The sequence below is a fragment of the Arvicanthis niloticus genome, chromosome 6, assembly GCF_011762505.2.
Source record: "Arvicanthis niloticus isolate mArvNil1 chromosome 6, mArvNil1.pat.X, whole genome shotgun sequence".
NCBI lineage: Eukaryota > Metazoa > Chordata > Mammalia > Rodentia > Muridae > Arvicanthis > Arvicanthis niloticus.
Genome location: NC_047663.1, coordinates 4,602,465 through 4,619,541, shown reverse-complemented (window position 1 = coordinate 4,619,541; position 17,077 = coordinate 4,602,465). Strand labels below are relative to the sequence as shown.

Sequence of the window (17,077 nt, the reverse complement as noted above, 5' to 3'; positions counted from 1 at the left end):
TGGGTAAGGCTTTTCTCTGCACTTCAGTCTGTGCTAAGTCCCTCCTGGCATCGGGTATTTAGAGTGGATTCATTTCTCATTCCTTTTTTTTTTTTTTTAAATAATTCTTTATTTTATGTATGAGTGCACTGTCACTGTCTTCAGGCACGCCAGAAGAGGGCATCAGATCCCATTACAGATGGTTGTGAGCCACCATGTGGGTGCTGGGAATTGAACTCAGGACCTCTGGAAGAGCAGTCAGTGCTCTTACCTGCTGAGCCATCCATCCATCACCCTCATTTCTCATTCCTAGGACTAAACTCCAAGAAACTCCCAACTTAAGGAGGGCCTATTTTATGACTCCGCTTGTGGAGATGGAGCCCACTATAGTGGAGAGGCATGGGAGAGCCTGGGGCTGCTGACTCTAGTCTCCAAAGACCAGGAAGGATGCTTCCTGTTTTCTGAGAGGGTCACGTGTGTGGAGCCAGCCATGTCATCTCAGTCCAGGCCACCCCACAGCCTGGACCTCTCGCTCTCTCTCTGAGTACCTACTAGTCAAGGATATCCACAGTGAGCCAGGCTGAGACAGGGGCATTGCCATGAGTTCAAGTCCAGTCTGGGCTTCATAGCAAGACCAAGTATAGGCCATCCCATAGCAGAACCACAGAGCTCTCTTGAGTCTCACTTCCAGTGTTTGTGAATTACAGAGGACATTCACTAGTTTTATCATTCACTATTTTATCAAAAATCAAATAGGCTTTGTGTCTGTGAACTTGCCTAACTGTAGTGTGGTTTCAGAGTTCTGAACAGATTTGTGTTTCATTATCTGAGGCAAGGTCTTGTTGTGGAGTGCACGGTGGCTCAGAGCTACTACTCCCTGTGTGGCTCCAGCTCTGGGCATTCTCCTCTGGCCCCCCATTGGTACCGCATACACGGCTGGCATATATTCCCTTTCCAGGCCCAAACACATCGTAAAGCCAAGTATGGTAGTGCCTGCCTGTCATCCAACCACTGGGGCATAATGAACACTGCCAGCTTGGAGCTAGTCTGGGCTACATAGTGAACTGCCTGGCATGCGTGCTGGGAACTGAGCTCATACCATGGAAGATCAGGAAAAGCTCTTCACTTTGAGTTGTCTCCAGCCCCACCATGCCTGGCTTTCTGAGTGGCTTTAAGGTAGGTTGGGCTAAAGCAGGGTGTTGGGGTGGTCAGGACTATTGAGTCCATCTTTGACTTGGGATAATTCAATTCATAGTGGGTTCATTGGAACACAGCACCATCCTAAGTAACTGAGCACCTTAACATCTAAGTGACATGGACCATGAGGCCACCGGACAATCTACATGCACCACATGGAACGTTAAGATACATTTTTGGTGACATATGTGAGATGTTCAACCATGTACTGCAGACAGTACCAGACTGTCATACGAAGCCACAAAATTCACGGGCTTCTGTCTGTCATCTGTCTGTCTGTCTATTTTTGTGTTTTGTTTTTGAAACAGTTTCTCTATGTATCCTTGGCTGGCCTGCACCTCATAGGTAGACCAGGATGGCTTCAAACATAGAGATCAACTTGCCTCTGCCTCCCTGGGATTAGAGAAGTGCACTACCCTCATGAGTTTCTGTTTTCACACACAACAATGAATATAAAGGGAAAGTCTAGAAAGATCCACATGTACATCTCTGCGTCCCTCTGTGGGGGGTACGGTGCCGGGAAGATGTGTGTGTGTGTGTGGGGGGGGTGTTTGCCTTCTCTGGAGTCTTTGAATCTTCACATGAGAGTTGAAAGAGGACTGAGAAGGTCAGTGTTCTATGAATTAGAAACATTAAAATTCTCAGAAGCCTTGTTGGAAGCTGTGAGATGGGAATGTTACAGTTATGGCCAGAATCCACTCTGGAATTACAAAGTAAGTGACTCCCGGCCGTAGGACCTCGGTGAGTGTTTGTGATTCATTTCCTGGGGGATCTCGCACCTGAGTCACTCACTAGGCTGTAGCCTGAAATAGGCCTGAGCGAACATAAATGAGTACACAAACACATAGGTATATGCTCTGCTATATGTAAATATGCATGAAGAGAGAGGGGGGCGGGGCCTGTCTGCCAGTAACACCAGCATTTGACAGGCAGAGGCAGGAAGAGCTAGCTAGACTCTCAAACCCAAAAAGGGCTGCCAAGATGGCTCAGCAGATAAAAGCACTTGCCGATCCAGCCTGACCTTGTCCTTGGATCCCAAGGTGGAAGGAGAGAACTCTCAAAAACTGTCCTGACCCCCACACAGGCGTGACACTATGCATTTGTACGCACACACACATACACACATACATGTGTGTATACATACATCACACATACACAAACACTAATAACAATTGGTAGGGTTTTTAAAAAATATTTATTTTGCCAGGTGGTGGTGGGGCACACCTTTAATCCCAGCACTTGGGAGGCAGAGTCAGGCGGATTTCTGAGTTCAAGGCCAGCCTGGTCTACAGAGTGAGTTCCAGGACAGCCAGGGCTACACAGAGAAACCATGTCTTGAAAAACCAAAAAAAAAAAAAAAAAAAAAAAATATTTTTATTATACTTAACTATGTATATGGGAGGGTGTGTGAACGTGAATGCAGATGCACACATAGGTCGAGGTCCCAGATCCCACTGGAGCTGGGTCACAGGCAGTATGGGTACTGGGAATTGAACTCGGGTCCTCAGGAAGAGCAGTGTGTGCTCTTAACGGCTGAGCTATCTCTCCAGCCCCAACAATCAGTACTTTTTAAAACTTAAAGATGTTGCTTTTAAAACATAAAAAGTTATTCCCCAGCCCCACCAAAATAGAAGTTATTGGTTGAAAGGAGTCAGTGGCCTGGCATGGGGCTGAGGACGAAAGGCCTCTTACCTTCCTCCTGACCTCACCGGACAGGAGACACATTGTTCTACAAATCCCAGCAGCTTGCGCAGCAGGCAAGGCAACGTTTATTTTATCTTTTTCTTTAGATTTACATGTGATTATTTGTAGATAGACTGAAAGGTTTACCATTACTTGATCTGCTTCCTTTGAAAACACTGAAGAGTTGGCCCAGTGACTAGGCCCCTACTTCATGATGCTCTTTTCCTGGTTCCCCAGTGGCCCTGGCCCTGGCTACAGGAGATGGTTCTCCCATAGATGCAGACCTCCTGCCTTGGCCCTTTGTATGCATGTGGAGATGTAGGGGGTTTGGTTGTTTGGTTGGTTTGGGTTTTTAGAGATAAGGCCCTATCAAGTTGCTCTCTAACTGGCTGAGAAATCAGGACCTGCCTTAGACCTCTCTGGTTGCCTAGCATCCAGGAGCCGCCCATAAGTTCTGAGTTCACCTGGACTCAGGAACCTTCCAGCGTTTTCTCAGAAGCTCTGAATTTCCACATACCCATTAAATAACCTGGCTAAAGGAGGAAACTGGCAAGTCAACAGACGGCTATGGGCAGTGCTGTGGAGACAGGTCCCTGTTACATAAGTGACCTTAGCTGGCAAAGGCTGCATTGCTCAGAGCCTGGTTACTGAATAATTGGGGTGGGGAGGGGATGCAAAGAACAGGCAGGCCTGGGCAGCAAGAGAGAAGAAATGGGGCGGGGGGGTGGGGGGGTTGGGGGAGGGAGGAGACAAGGGGTGGGGCTGGAGAGATGGCTCAGCAGTTAAGAGCACTGGCTGCTCTTCCAGAGGACCTGGGTTCAATTCCCAGCGTCCACATGGCAGCTCACAATTGTCTGGTAATCCCAGTTTCAGGGAATCTGACATCCTTAACACAGACACACTTCACATAGATACACATGCAGGCAAATATCAATGCACATATGATAAAAATAATTGAAGAGAGAGAGAGAGAGGAAATCAAGCAGTCACTTAATTGAGGAAGAGCTGAGGAGGAGCTTCTTTTGGGCAGATACAAATTATAAGCCGCTCAGTTGTTGTACACTCTCAGATAGACGAGGATCCATATGCTTTGACCTCAAACTGTTGTGACATTGCTGTGACATTGCTGTGACACTGCTGTGCTTTTAGCAACCCAGACTCTAAGGACATCAAACAGTGGCCTGACTGACAGTGCCAAGCCAACCTTGCCCTTACATCTGACCCCTGCTGTCCCTTTGTTAATCTCAGCTCTGTTAAACGGAACTCCTCATAGTTTTTTCTATGATTAAGCTGAGAAGTAAATCCAGTCTGCCAGCTTCTTACCCAGCTCAGAGATGGCCGTCTCACTGGTAGAGGTGAACACAGCTTATTAGAGAACAGTAACATTGCACATAGCAAATGTTTTGCTAAAAAAAAAAAAAAATCAATGAATTTACATACTAAATTGTGAAGCTAAAAGACATTTGACTCAGGCTAGAGAGACGTGTTGTGGATTTCGTCTAACACCTGCATTATGTTAATTGGGTTCCCAAAACTGCACAAGAATCTGCTTGTAAGATGCTGAAGGGTCCTGCCTCCAGGTGGTTTTGAGTTTGAGGAAGGAGCAGGAGAGAACCACCATGCCTGGGGGAGGGGAGTAAAGACCAGGCCTGAGAAGTGCAGAATAGAGAGACAGCCTCCATGTAAGAGCCAGGGAAGAGAGGTCCCAGCACCCCAACCCCCACACCCACATATAGTAAGTAATAACTCAGGAATATCAGAGGGGAGTGTGTTAGCCATACAGAGATTTGGGAGTGGCCCAACCATTGAGTTGTTTAAGGCATTTTAAAATACAGGGTTGTGCGTATGTATCTTTCATTCAGGAACCCAGAACACTGGGGCAGGTAGCAAGGAGTTTGTGCCGCTGCCAGGATGGCTTGAGTAGGATTAACTGGTAACCATAACAGAGACAGCTCAGAGGTTAAGAGCAACCTCTGCCCTTCCAGAGGTCCTGAGTTCAATTCCCAGCAACCACATGGTGACTCACAATAAGCAGGCAGAACGCTGTATACATAATAAATAAATCTTTAAAAAAAAAAAAAAAATTGACTCAGGGCTAGGGAGATAGCTCAGTGAGTACGAGCACTTACTGTGTTCTTACCCGAGTTTGAATCCCCAGCACTGGTGTTAAATAAAGGCCAGGCATGGCCACTGCATGTCTGTAAACCCAGCACTGTGAAGGGCAGAGACAGGAGGACTAGTGGAGGTTCTGGTAGCCAGCCTAGCTCAAGGCCCAGTGAGAGACTTTGTCGCAAGGGAATAAGGTAGAGAGTGTTAGAAGATGGCACCCATTGTACTCCTTTGGGCTCCATGTGCATGTTTAGAAGTGTGTGTGCTTACATACATGTACATCCCCCCCACACACACACACACAAAGGGAAACAAATCCCACATACAAGCACATACATTTGACCTGGGCTAGGAGGATAGCTCTGTTGGCAAAGTGCAAGCCTAGCATGCATGAGGCCCTGCATTTAATCTCAATACTGCATAACCCAGATGTGGTGGTGCGTGCCCATAATCCCAGCATTTGGGAGATGGAGGCAGGAGGATCAGTTTAGTTTTATAATGAGTTCAAGGTTAGCCTGGGCCACACTAGACCCTGACTAGGTTTTTTTTTCCCCTTTTGTTCTGAATCCAGTTAGACATGGTAATGAAGGCCTGTTACTGTAGCACTAGGGGCTGTTGGTGTGGCTTTTGTGTTTTACTGGGTTCTTACACTTCTATATCCAAGGAGGTTAGAGGGGAAAGGGGCGGCCTCTTTAGGTTACTTCCTGCTGATTAGGGATGTCGGGCTCCTTGGGGTTGTAAGAGTAGAAAATTTTAAATTGGCCAGTATCTCAGATTAATGTGGGACTGTGAACTCATGAACTCCCAGGGCAGGGCCCCAGGGCAAGAACATACAAAATATTTCTGAAAACTGCAGCTGTGTGTGTGCCGATAAGAGACACAATCAAGAATGCTCCCGCCTGGAAAGTCCTAACTCCCCAGTTTCCCAGCTGTGTGTGCCAATAAGAGACACAATCAAAAGCGCTCCTGCCTAGGAAGTCCCTATTCCCCAGCCCCCCTCCCAGCCTGTGGTTTTTGCCTTTATAAGCTTGTGTGATTTTATGTACTGGGCTCTTCTCTCCTTTCCTCTTTTGAGGGGTACGAGACAGTCCCAGCGTGCTGGTTCCTGAGTAAAGCCTCTTGCTGTGTTGCATCAACTTCAGTGGTCATTAGAGCCAGCGCCGGTCCCCAAGACTGGAGCAAGAGTCTCCCTCTTTGGGGGTCTTACAGGGTCAGTCCAATCTTCAGCATCAGAATATCCAACTTCTTGTCTCTGCTCGTGGACACTTGACAAACTGCAACAACAACAACCAAGAGCAGCAGGGGGAGCGGCAGCAGCAGTAATGGGGGAACAACAGCATCGGCAGGGGAAGAAGCAGCGCTGGTGGGGGAGCAGCAGCAGCAGGGGCTGCAGCAGGGGGACAGCAGGAAGGAAACAGCAGCAGTGGGAAGTATCAGCCTCCATATTCCAAGCACCCCTGCCTCTCCCAGGGCTCAGGCATTTATACCCTCTAAGGACTTCCCAGAATTCCAAACATAGACTCTCTACAGCTGGCAGAATCACACCCCTGCTAGTGCACTAGGCAAACCACAATCACCTGCTGTGAAGCAGCCTCTTATCCCACACCTGAGATTAAAACAAAAACATATTCACAAAACATAACTGGGCTTTTGAAGAAACCCACATTCTCACTACAGAGAAGTCTGAGGCAGGAAAACCGATTTTGGGGCAATCCCAGGCTACACAGCAAGCCTTTGTGTCAACCTGCCCTTCTCCAACCAAAAAGAAAAGTAAATGGGGGAAAGCCAGTAGCTGATCCGTGAATTAAATCAGTCTGGGTAAGCACAGCAGGATTTTATGTAAAATGGGTCAGTGTTCAATAAGACAGAGTTTCCGTTGAAGATAAAAAAAAAAAAAAAAAAAAAACCCTTCAGGTGATAGCAACAGTTGTATAACAATGTCAGTGTGCTTGGTGCCTTCAGCTGCTTGTGCTTAAAACATTTCTGAAACAGTTACCATGTAAAACTCTCTAGACAGCTGCAGTAGTGGTCCACACTTTTAATCCCAGCACTAAAGAGGCAGAGGCAGGTAGATCTCTACCTGGTCTATGCAGTGAGTTCCAGCCAGGGCTATAGAGAGAGACCCGGTCTCAATAAACAACAACAAAACAAAAACAAGCAAAAATTAAAAATCAAAACTCAACACACACACACACTCTCTCTCTCTCTCTCTCTCTCTCACACACACACACACACACACACACACACACAGAAAGAGGTGGGAAGGGAGGGAGGGAGAGAGAGAGGGAAAGAGAGAAGAAAAGCAAAACTGTAGCAGCGACTAGAGACATGGCTCAGTGGTTAAGCACTATGTCTTCTCTAGAGGACTCTCCTTCTTTGAGTTCCCAGCACACATGTGACTCACAAACATCTGTAACCCGGGTCAGGGGCTGTGAATCCTTCTGGCCTCCATGGGCAATGCACACACAGGTGGTTACACACACATGCATGCAAGCAAAACACTCACACACATGCTTCTTTTTATTTTATTTATTTTTGTTTTTTCAAGACAGGGTCTTACTGTGTAACCCTGGCTGTCCTGGAACTCACTCTGTAGACCAGGCTGACCTTGACAGAGATCCACCTGCCTCTGTCTCCTGGGTGTACAGCAACATGCCTGGCCACCATGGGTAGGTAGCAGGAGGTATTAGAAAGAGGCGTCTGGCTGGCTCCTGGCACAGCCGCCATGTTCCGAACTAAGTTCAACAGTGGCCAGCGGCGGCAGCCAGGTGTTCTCATCTCAGCAGGCTCTCTGGTGGGCCAGAGCTCCCCTCGTAGCCACTCTAGCCCCACACCACGATCAGCCACCATACCCATCACCCAGTAAAACCAAAACTCTAAATGCTTACAGTTAACCAATGGATTTATATATCAATAGAATCTCAATACACAAGATGCCCACACAGTTTAGACAATTATCCCAATTATCCTAACCTTTTGATATGCATAACTACCTGAGACTACTAAAGCCATGCAGGTTCACATCTGCCTCCATTCACCTTCCTCCTTTCTCCCTGGATCTCCCTCTGTCACCCTTAGCTCCGCCTCCCTTTTTTCTGTCCAATCACAGGCCTCCCGCTGCAAATAGATTGGACAGGAAAATTTCTGCCACAACTGGGTCTTTTTTTTTTTTTTTTCTTCCTGTAAATTACTGAGTTCAATTAGTGCTGCCCATTGGAATGCTGGCTTATCTTGTTGCCTGGCTTTTCACTGGACCATGAATGTTATTTTGTAATAGAGAGGTACGTTCCTGAAAGATTGGGTTGGACTTGGTGGTCTAAAAGTTGATGTCTAACATGAATATTTTATGATCCTAAAACTGGTTGTATCACCACAGTATCGATTAGAATAGAGATCTCGTGTCAACAACTTGAAAAACCCAGAGTTCACACGGAAACAAATGTTTCTCTAGAAAACCCGAAGCCCACGTGGCTGGGATTGGGTGGCATATACTTTGGAAAGGATAGAGCTTTGTCCTTGTCACTAAACCTTTGACCCCTGTCTCACACCTGGCAGTCCCTGTAGACGTTAAAATTCCTATGAAGTTGGGGGGTGGAGGACGGGGTTGGGGGTATGAGGTGGAGGATGAAGGTGGGTAATGGAGGTGGGTGAGATGGGGGATAGAGTGGGTGAATGGGGATGGAGACCTGAAACAAAGTCTTAGGGTCACTACTGTTGTGATGAAACACCTTGACCTGAGAAGGCTAGGCTGATTCCATGACAGACTTCAAGTTGGTAGTTAAGGAGACTAGGCCTAAGAACTAGGAAAGTCCAGGCAGCCCAGGCAAGTCAATTACTAATAGAAAAAGAAAAACAGGCTCCAGCCTTCATGCCCCAATAATGGTTCTGAAATGCCTAGAAATACAGTCAGATAAAGTTCATCTACCCCAGAATTCCAATGTGCTTTAAAGTGAGCCTGTGAGCTCACTTGGTAATGGGAGACCCCAGCATGCTGGACTTCTGCAGAATAAAACACTCTTTGCGTTTACACATTATTTGAGTCCGGGGTACCATGATTCGTCAGCGAATCAAGGATCCTTACAGACCAAAAGCAAGTGGGGAGAAAAGGATTTATGTGACTTACCCTTCTACCTTCATAGTCCATCACTGAAGAAAGTCAGAACAGGAACTCTTACCAGGACAGGACCCTGGAGGCAGGAGCTGATGCTGGCCATGGAGGGTGCTGCTTACTGGCTTGTTCGGCCTGCTCTCCTATAGAATCCAGGACCACCAGCCCAGGGCTGGCTCCACCCACATTAAACTGGGCCCTTCCACATAAACCACTAATTAAGAAAATGCCCTACAGGCTTGCCTACAGCCCACTTTATGGAAGCGCTTTCTCAATTGGGTTCCCTTCCTCTCAGATGATACTAGCCTTTGACAAATTGACATGAAAACATACCTTGTTAGGGAATCAAAAGAAAGTTACTACTGTAACATTGGGCAGGAGAGGAATCTGAGCTGTCTGTCTGTGCAGAGCTGTCTGTCTGTGCAGGGCTGACTCAAGACAACTTAGGCTGGGAGTCATGGTACATACATCCGTTGTTATTTCAAATATTTTTATTTATTTATTCACTTTACATCCCACTCACTGTACCCCTCCTGGTCACCCCTTCCCACAATCCTTCCCCCATACCCCCTGCCCTTCTCCTCTAAGAGGGTGGGCTCCCCCCAGGTATCCCTCCCCACCCTGGTACATCAAGTCTCTGCAGGACTAGGCACATTCTCTCCCACTGAGGCCAGACAAGGCAGCCAGCTAGAACATATCCCACGGAAAGGCAATAACTTTTGGGATAGCCCCCACTCCAGTTATTTGGGACCCACATGAAGACCAAGCTGCACATCTGCTACACATGGTGGGGGGGAGGCCTAGGTCCAGGCCGTGCCTGCTCTTTGGTTGGTGGTTCAGTCTATGAGAGCCCCAAGGGTCCAGTTTAGTTGATACTGTTGATCTTCCTATGGAGTCCCTATACCCTTCAGAGTCCACAATGCCTCCCCCTATTCTGCACGAGTCCCCAAGCTCCATCCAATGCTTGGCTATGGGTGTCTGTATCCATCCGAGTCAGCTGCTGGGTGGGGCCACTCAGAGGATAAACAGCAATACCTGAGACCTTTAAAAATGAATGAATGAATGAATGAATGAAAATGAGGACATGCCTGCTCCAAGGTATGGTGGTAGGGAAGGGTTTGGTTGTAGATACGAGGTAAAGTATAGCCACAGGCATCTGGAAGAGTCCTGTCTGAAGCCATTAGAGAAGAGAGGAAGAGATGAGAGAGGGCAAGAGAGGGAAGCAGACCAAGAAGTGGAGAGTCTGAGACCATGCCGGGCGGTGGTGGCGCACGCCTTTAACGCCTTTAATCCCAGCACTTGGGAGGCAGAGGCAGGCAGATTTCTGAGTTCAAGGCCAGCCTGGTCTACAGAGTGAGTTCCAGGATAGCCAGGACTACACAGAGAAACCCTGTCTCAAAAAAAAAAAAAAAAAAAAAAAAAAAAAAAAAAAAAGAAAGAAAGAAAGAAAAAAAAAAAAGTCTGAGACGAAGTGGTTAAAATGGCTGGAGGACACAGGGAAGAGAAGCTGAACCTCAGAGCTGGAGAGGTTTATTTAGGTAGGGGGCAGGGTGAGAAGAGCTGGGAGGAGCCACAGGAACTTAACCCATGTTTCTCTGGGACACAACCCCTCTTGTTCCAGCTACCTGGTCATGCCTATGCGGTATGACCTGTTGTTCTTCCTCACAATCTGTGAGGTGGCCTGGCCCACATTGGAGGCCCACCGGCAGGGGAAAACAAATTACAAGGCACTCGTTTACAACGCCAACCAGAGCCGTGCTTGGGACAAGCTCAGCCTGTCTGCAGCGTGAACCTCTTTAAAAGCCACGGCAGCCACAGCCGCTACAGCCAACAAGTACAGAGACACTGTAAGCGGGCGCACTGCAAGGCTGCTTCATTGGCACCAGCCAACAAGTTATACCCAGGAAGCGATTTTTTTTTTTCTTCTGCGCCTGGACTCGCTCGAGGTGTATGGCTGCTTCCCTTTAGTCTGAGTTAAGCCGATGGTCTCAGAGATATACACCCATTGGTTTTCTTTCCAGCTTTGAGACATGTAGACCCAGCCTCAGTCCCAGGGTGTCTACTGGAAGGATGGCGGCTGAAGGGAGGAGGGTCTCCAGTCTTCCTAAAGGCGCTCCCTCCGCCAGCCTGTGGGTGGTTCCAGGCACTTCTATTCCAGTATCAGCTGGGTGGGGCAGTGGACCTATCTAGCTGGCCAGAGCCTGCAAACCCTGAAGCAGGAAGAACACGCAGAGCGCCTGGGACTTGCAGCCAATAGGTTTTACAGAGGCGCCCCAGGCCAGTCCGCCACCCTCGGCCATTCTCTGCATCCTCTGGGAAGCAGCTGAGGAGCTGCGGTTGATTCTAGACAAAACAGCAAGGAATACCCGGCTCCAACCCCGCAGAGGACACATCTCCCAGCACGCCCTGCGCCCGTCACTCCCAGAAGGCCACGCTCATGGGGCGGGACTTTCCCGGCTTGCCTCGCTTTGTCCATGCCCAGAAGGAGACTTTTTTTCAGAAGGCGTGGCCTGCGGGGCGCCGCCCTCCTAGCCTGTTCCCAGAAGGCTGCGGGCGAGGACTGGAGGCGGGACGCTCCCGGCGTGCTCTGCGGCGCGCATCCTCCCGCGGCTTTTGAATCGCGCTCCGGGCCGTCTTGGGGTTGTGACGGCGCTATCATGGGGGCTGCGGTGCTGCCCCCGACGTGGCAGTTGTACCTCAAGGACCACCGCATCTCCACTTTCAAGAACTGGCCTTTTCTGGAGGACTGCTCCTGCACCCCAGAGCGGGTGAGTCGGCCCCTACTCGCACCCCAGTGTCCACCCACAGACATTTCCGTCCCAGCTTCAAGCGACTCCACCCCGGGCCCGACGGTGTATTAGTGGTGGGACCCGGGATCAGAACCCCCCAGCCTCGCTTCGCATTGTTAGCCGGGCTGCTTTGCTCTGCTCAGGACAAGGAAAGACTGCTCTGCTCCCCACAAGGCCACCCCGGTCTCCCCATCCTCTGCCTGAACCACTAAGGCCGTTCTACCCCACCGTTAGGCCCCGTACACCCGGCCTCTTCCCACTGTTCCCAGAGATTGTCTCAGCTCTGAATCAGCTCCGAGGCCCGGAACGATTTCTGGGAATGATGGATAAGGTCAGACTATTGATCCTGCTCACGAGCTGTCATTTTCAGATGGCGGAGGCTGGCTTCATCCACTGCCCTACCGAGAATGAGCCCGACTTGGCGCAGTGCTTTTTCTGCTTTAAGGAATTGGAAGGCTGGGAACCCGATGACGACCCTGTGTAAGTCCCGTAGGCTACTCTCGGTGGGTTTCCTGGTGCCCCCTTCCATTGGGAGCCTTTGGGTTGAACTGGAATTGGGGCAAACCATTTGTATTTAGTAGAAGAGCATGCTTTTTTCTTGCTCAGGTGTTCCAGGCTGGTCTTGAACTTGTTACACAGCTCGGACTGGTCTTGAATTCTCAATTTCTGCTTCGGTTTCCTGAGTGCTGCCGACATGCATGGTTTTATCTAGAGTTTTGTTGTTGATGTTGTGTTTTGAGACAGGGTTTCTCTGTGTAGCCCTGGCTGTCCTGGAGCTCTCTCTGTAGACCAGGTTGGCTTCAAACTCAGAGATCCACCTGCCTCTGCTTCCCAAGTGCTGGTGTTAAAGGTGTGTGCCACCACTGCCTGACCTGCCTGAGATTTTTAAAGAGTTGTTGTTGTTGTTAATGTGCACATGTATGTATATCTGCCATCGATGTGGGTATGAGGTCCCTAGGAGCTGGAGTCAGTTATGAGACCCCTGCTGTGGGGTGCTGGGAACTGAAGTTCTGTGGAAGAGCATCAAGGGCTGTGACATCTCTCCAGTCCCAGATTTTTCTTTATATACTATTACTACTTTATGTTTCTATTTTGTGTGTGTTTGGATGTGGGTGTCATGGTGGGCGTCGGTGTCAAGACAACTTTGGGAGGTAAGTTCTCTCCTATTGTGTTGGTCCCTGGAATTGAACTCAGGTGAGCAGGTTTGACCGCAAGCATTCTCACCTGCTGGGGCATTTCAGTGGCCCCTGCTTGGTTTTAGACCCCAGGAGAAGGGACTAAGGTGCATATTTTACATACCAAAAGCAGACATGGCCTCCAGGTTCTCCCAGTATCCTTCAGTCCCTCCGTGGCAAGTGGATCTCTGAGCTGGAGGTTAGCCTGGTCTACAAAGCAAAGTTCCAGGACAGCCAGAGTCACACACACAGAAACTCTTGAAAAACAACAAAAATTGTGTAGCCTGATTACTAGAGAATCCAGAAAAATATTCTAACCTTAAGGATGGGAAAACAACAGAGAGAAGATAGGCTGTGTGGGACGCTCCTGGGACATGGTTGGGCCTCATACCTTGTCCTTGACACAGCAGGGTGTACCAGGGGCAGCCGTGGAGATGGGCTGTAGGTTGTGAGCAGCCGGGGCACTTTTGACTTGTAGGTCTGTTGGTTTTTCTAGAGAGGAGCACAGAAAGCACTCGCCTGGCTGTGCCTTCCTTACTGTCAAGAAGCAGATGGAGGAACTAACCGTCAGTGAATTTCTGAAACTGGACAAACAGAGGGCCAAGAACAAAATTGTATGTATGACTGAGAACAAGGACGGAGCAGACCCGGTCCCCAGAAGCCCTGCGGGTCTGCCTTGGGAAGTACCCTCATCCCAGGGAGCTCGTGGGCAACAAGGACAAACAGGACTGACTGCAGTGTGCCTTGGTGCTATGCCTGCAGCAGCAGACCTGTCCCTCAGGAGGGTGCTGAGTAGGGTCACATTCCCACCTGAGTGGCAAACATTGTCAAGCCCTTGTCACAGGCTGAGCCCCCAGTGGTGCAGCAGTATGGGTAGAGGCCTGGGAACATGGCATAGAGAGTATTGGCTGAAGGGGGTTAACTGGGAAGCAGGTAGCACACATGAGTCCCCAGGGAGAGGGCTCCCACACAATCACTCATGAAGAGTCAGGGTGGCCAGAGTCCAGAGCTCATAGTAAACCTAAGTCCATTTTGATTGAGAACGCCCCACGTTTTGCACTGCAACTGTTCGTTTATCTGAAGTTCACATTTAAGCAGGCAGCCTGTATTCTCATGTGTTACCCTCTTACTAATTTAGGGGGAGGATTCAGGGAGGGGTTTACTGGCAAACACTGTCTCTCATGCTCAAAGGATGACCCCCAGCTGACCCTGGCCCAGGCAGAGGCTAAGACCTGTTGTCTTGGTTACCGTGGTTTCACTTCACCTGTAAGTTACATTCCTTGGTGGAGGGCATTGTAAAATAGCTGACAGGGATGATGGTTTGCTGTCAGGAGGAGGGAGAACTGAAGACAGTGTTTGGTCAGAGCATGCTCAGACACTCTGGATGGTTGTGAGGTCAACCTTGCTTCTCAAAGTTCCTGTTACACTGTATTCTTTTTTGTTGATTTTTTTTTTTTTGAAGCAGAGTTGGGGTTCAATAAACATATTTAATACAAGCTTGGGCACAGAGTCAAAAGAACCTTCTCTCCAGACTCAAACCCCTCTCCCAAGTTTTTTTTTTTTTTTTTTTTTTTTTTTTTAAGACAGGGTTTCATCATATAGCCCTGGCTGCCCTGGAACTCAGGCTAGCCTCAGCTTACAGAGATCCACCTACCTCTGCCTCCTAAGTGCTGGGATTAAAGGCCTGCGCTATCATGCCTGGCCCAAATATGGTTTTAATAAAGTTATTTATTTATACTTTATGTGTATGGGTGTTTTGCCTGTGAAAATCAAAAGAGGGCATTGCATCATCTAGAACTGGAGCTATCTATGGTTGCAAACCACATGGGTGCTGGGAATCGAACCTGGGTCCTCTGGAAGACCAGCCAGTGCTCCAGACTGCTGTGCCCTCCCAGACCTCTGAATGGTCTTTGCTGTTGTTTGTTTGTTTTCTGAGTCAGGCTTCCTCTGTGTAGCCTTGGCTGTCCTGGAACTCACTCTGTAGCCCAGCCTTGCCTTGAACTCAGAGACTCCCCTACCTCTGCCTCCTGAGTGCTGGGATTAAAGGTATGTTCCACCACTGCCAGGCATCCCTTCCCGTTTTTAAGGTTGTAGCTCTGGGTCTGTGGAAATCTTATCATGGGGAGCACAGCCATTTTTCAGTCTTTTTTTTTTTTTTTTTTTCTTGTTAACTTACTAGTTTTAAATTAAGAATCTGTGAAAGTAACTTTTATTCTGTAATAATTTTCATCTCAGAGGCTTACTGCCCCTGTCTGCTAACCTAGGCCTAGTCCTGGAAGTTCTAGCTTCTGTACAATCTAATCTAGGCCTAGACTGTTTTCAGCCTCTGAGACGCTGCTGAATAAACTCACTCTTTCTACTTCTTTCTGAACTCTAGCTAGCTGATTCAACTCAGCTGTTCCGGCTCAAACTCTTCCCCAAGCTGACTGACTCAATCTGACTTCTCTCTCAGCCTCTGCTGAACTGCTCTGCTTGGTCTCAAACTACCTTTGGCAATCTGTTCTAATCTTTTGACACCTTCTCATTCTCTGGCATGTTCTGTCTTCACCTGTGTCTCATTTGTTCTCTCTTCAACCTGTCTCTATACCAAGGGCATGTCTGAATTCCAGCCAGAGATTAAAGGTGAGTGTTAAGGGCTGAGCCACACCACAACTAGAAAACAGGTTTTTCCAGGAAACAATACAATCTCCGGGTTCACAATGTGATCAAATGTCCCACAACACTACCCTGGGCTTAGTGCCACAGGGTACAGTCCAAGGGTACAATCCCAAATAATTTGGTTGGCTGAAGGAGGATTGAAAGTTAAAAACTATCCTTGGTTACATGAATCCTGTTTCTAAAAAAGTATATCAAGGAAGGGAGGTTGCAGTTTGTAGGTCAGTAAGTGTTTGCTTATTATGGTTGAGGCCGTAGGTTCAATTCCCAGCAATACAAAAATAATAACTTTCCTTTTAATAATTTGTTATTTTGTCATGATGGTGATGAAACCAGCATCTCATCCTTTCTAGTCAAGCCCTGCCCTCTGGTCCACACCTCAGCCCCACCGTGTCTGTTCATCATTCCAGGCAAAGGAGACCAACAACAAGCAAAAAGAATTTGAAGAGACTGCAAAGACTGTCCGTCAGTCAATTGAGCAACTGGCTGCCTTGCGCTGAGCCTTTGCTGGGACAACCTGGACCTGAGTGACATCTAAGCCACGTGTCCCAGCTATCCCAGCCGGGGCCTCCTGGCAGTGTCTTAGAGAAGGAGACGATGGTATTTTGAGACTGGATATCAAATATTTTTGGTTTTGCTTTAAAGTGGCTCAGCCTATGTGGCTACCTCTCTTTGGTTTTGTGGCTTTGCTCTATTGTGACCTAGACTTAAGCAATGAGGAAGTAAGTGGATGAGGGGACAGTGTTCTCTGACAGGACCTATGGGGGTTGTGGCTGCCTGTGCAAAATCTTCTGGTTTTGATGTCTCCATACCTGGCATTTGATGCATGCCATGCGTAGGTATGGTTATGTGTGTTTCCGCTGATGAGTCTTCCTACCATGGGGTAATAGAATAAAATCACTTGAAACAGTGGGCTGTAAGCTCTTTCTATCTTGAATGGTTTCTTTGGTTTTTTGAGATGGGTCTCATGTGGTCCAGGCTGACCTGGAACTCTATAGAACCAAGACTGGCCTTGAACTTGATCCTGCTGCCCCCACCTTCCAGGTACTGGCCCGTGCCACCCCCCCCCAGTAGTGCTGTTTGCTTTGTGTAAGAGGTCATAGATTCAGTGTCATCTAAGCTTCAGGCCCAGCATGAGCTGCAGAACTGAACAGTAGTAAGGGGCATTGGGATGACGACATGGCTCACATGGAACAGGACTTCCTCTACAAGGCAGGTGTAGGGACAGTGCTGTCAACTTCATCACCTACTAGATGGGGCTTATTTTGATTGAGGTGGATCCTGCGCTAAATGATGCAGAGCTGAGCATCAGGGTTCACTCAGTGTTCTGTTTCCCGACTGACCAGCTGCTTCGTGCTCCCGAGACACTGACTTCCCGGGGA

The 17,077-nt window shown here is 48.5% G+C and overlaps 1 protein-coding gene across 1 annotated transcript; it reads left to right on the top strand.

Annotated features, from left to right (window-relative positions):
* The first annotated feature begins 59 nt into the window (after nucleotides 1-59).
* Nucleotides 60-16,632, top strand: Birc5 (baculoviral IAP repeat containing 5). Its single transcript, XM_034506579.2, has 5 exons — nucleotides 60-1,155; nucleotides 10,698-11,844; nucleotides 12,236-12,345; nucleotides 13,537-13,654; nucleotides 16,106-16,632. Exons 2-5 carry the CDS (start codon nucleotides 11,551-11,553, stop codon nucleotides 16,193-16,195), a joined length of 612 nt encoding a protein of 203 aa, XP_034362470.2. The 5' UTR covers nucleotides 60-1,155; nucleotides 10,698-11,550; the 3' UTR covers nucleotides 16,196-16,632.
* The last annotated feature ends 445 nt before the right edge of the window (nucleotides 16,633-17,077 follow it).

What these genes read in the sequence shown, in the direction of transcription:
- Birc5 (XM_034506579.2), top strand. Translation starts at nt 11,551, where the DNA reads ATGCCCAGAAGGAGACTTTTTTTCAGAAGGCGTGGCCTGCGGGGCGCC. An exon ending in GCTCCTGCACCCCAGAGCGG is followed by an intron (nt 11,845 to 12,235) that starts GTGAGTCGGCCC and finishes TGTCATTTTCAG; the next exon opens with ATGGCGGAGGCTGGCTTCAT. An exon ending in AGAGGGCCAAGAACAAAATT is followed by an intron (nt 13,655 to 16,105) that starts GTATGTATGACT and finishes TCATCATTCCAG; the next exon opens with GCAAAGGAGACCAACAACAA.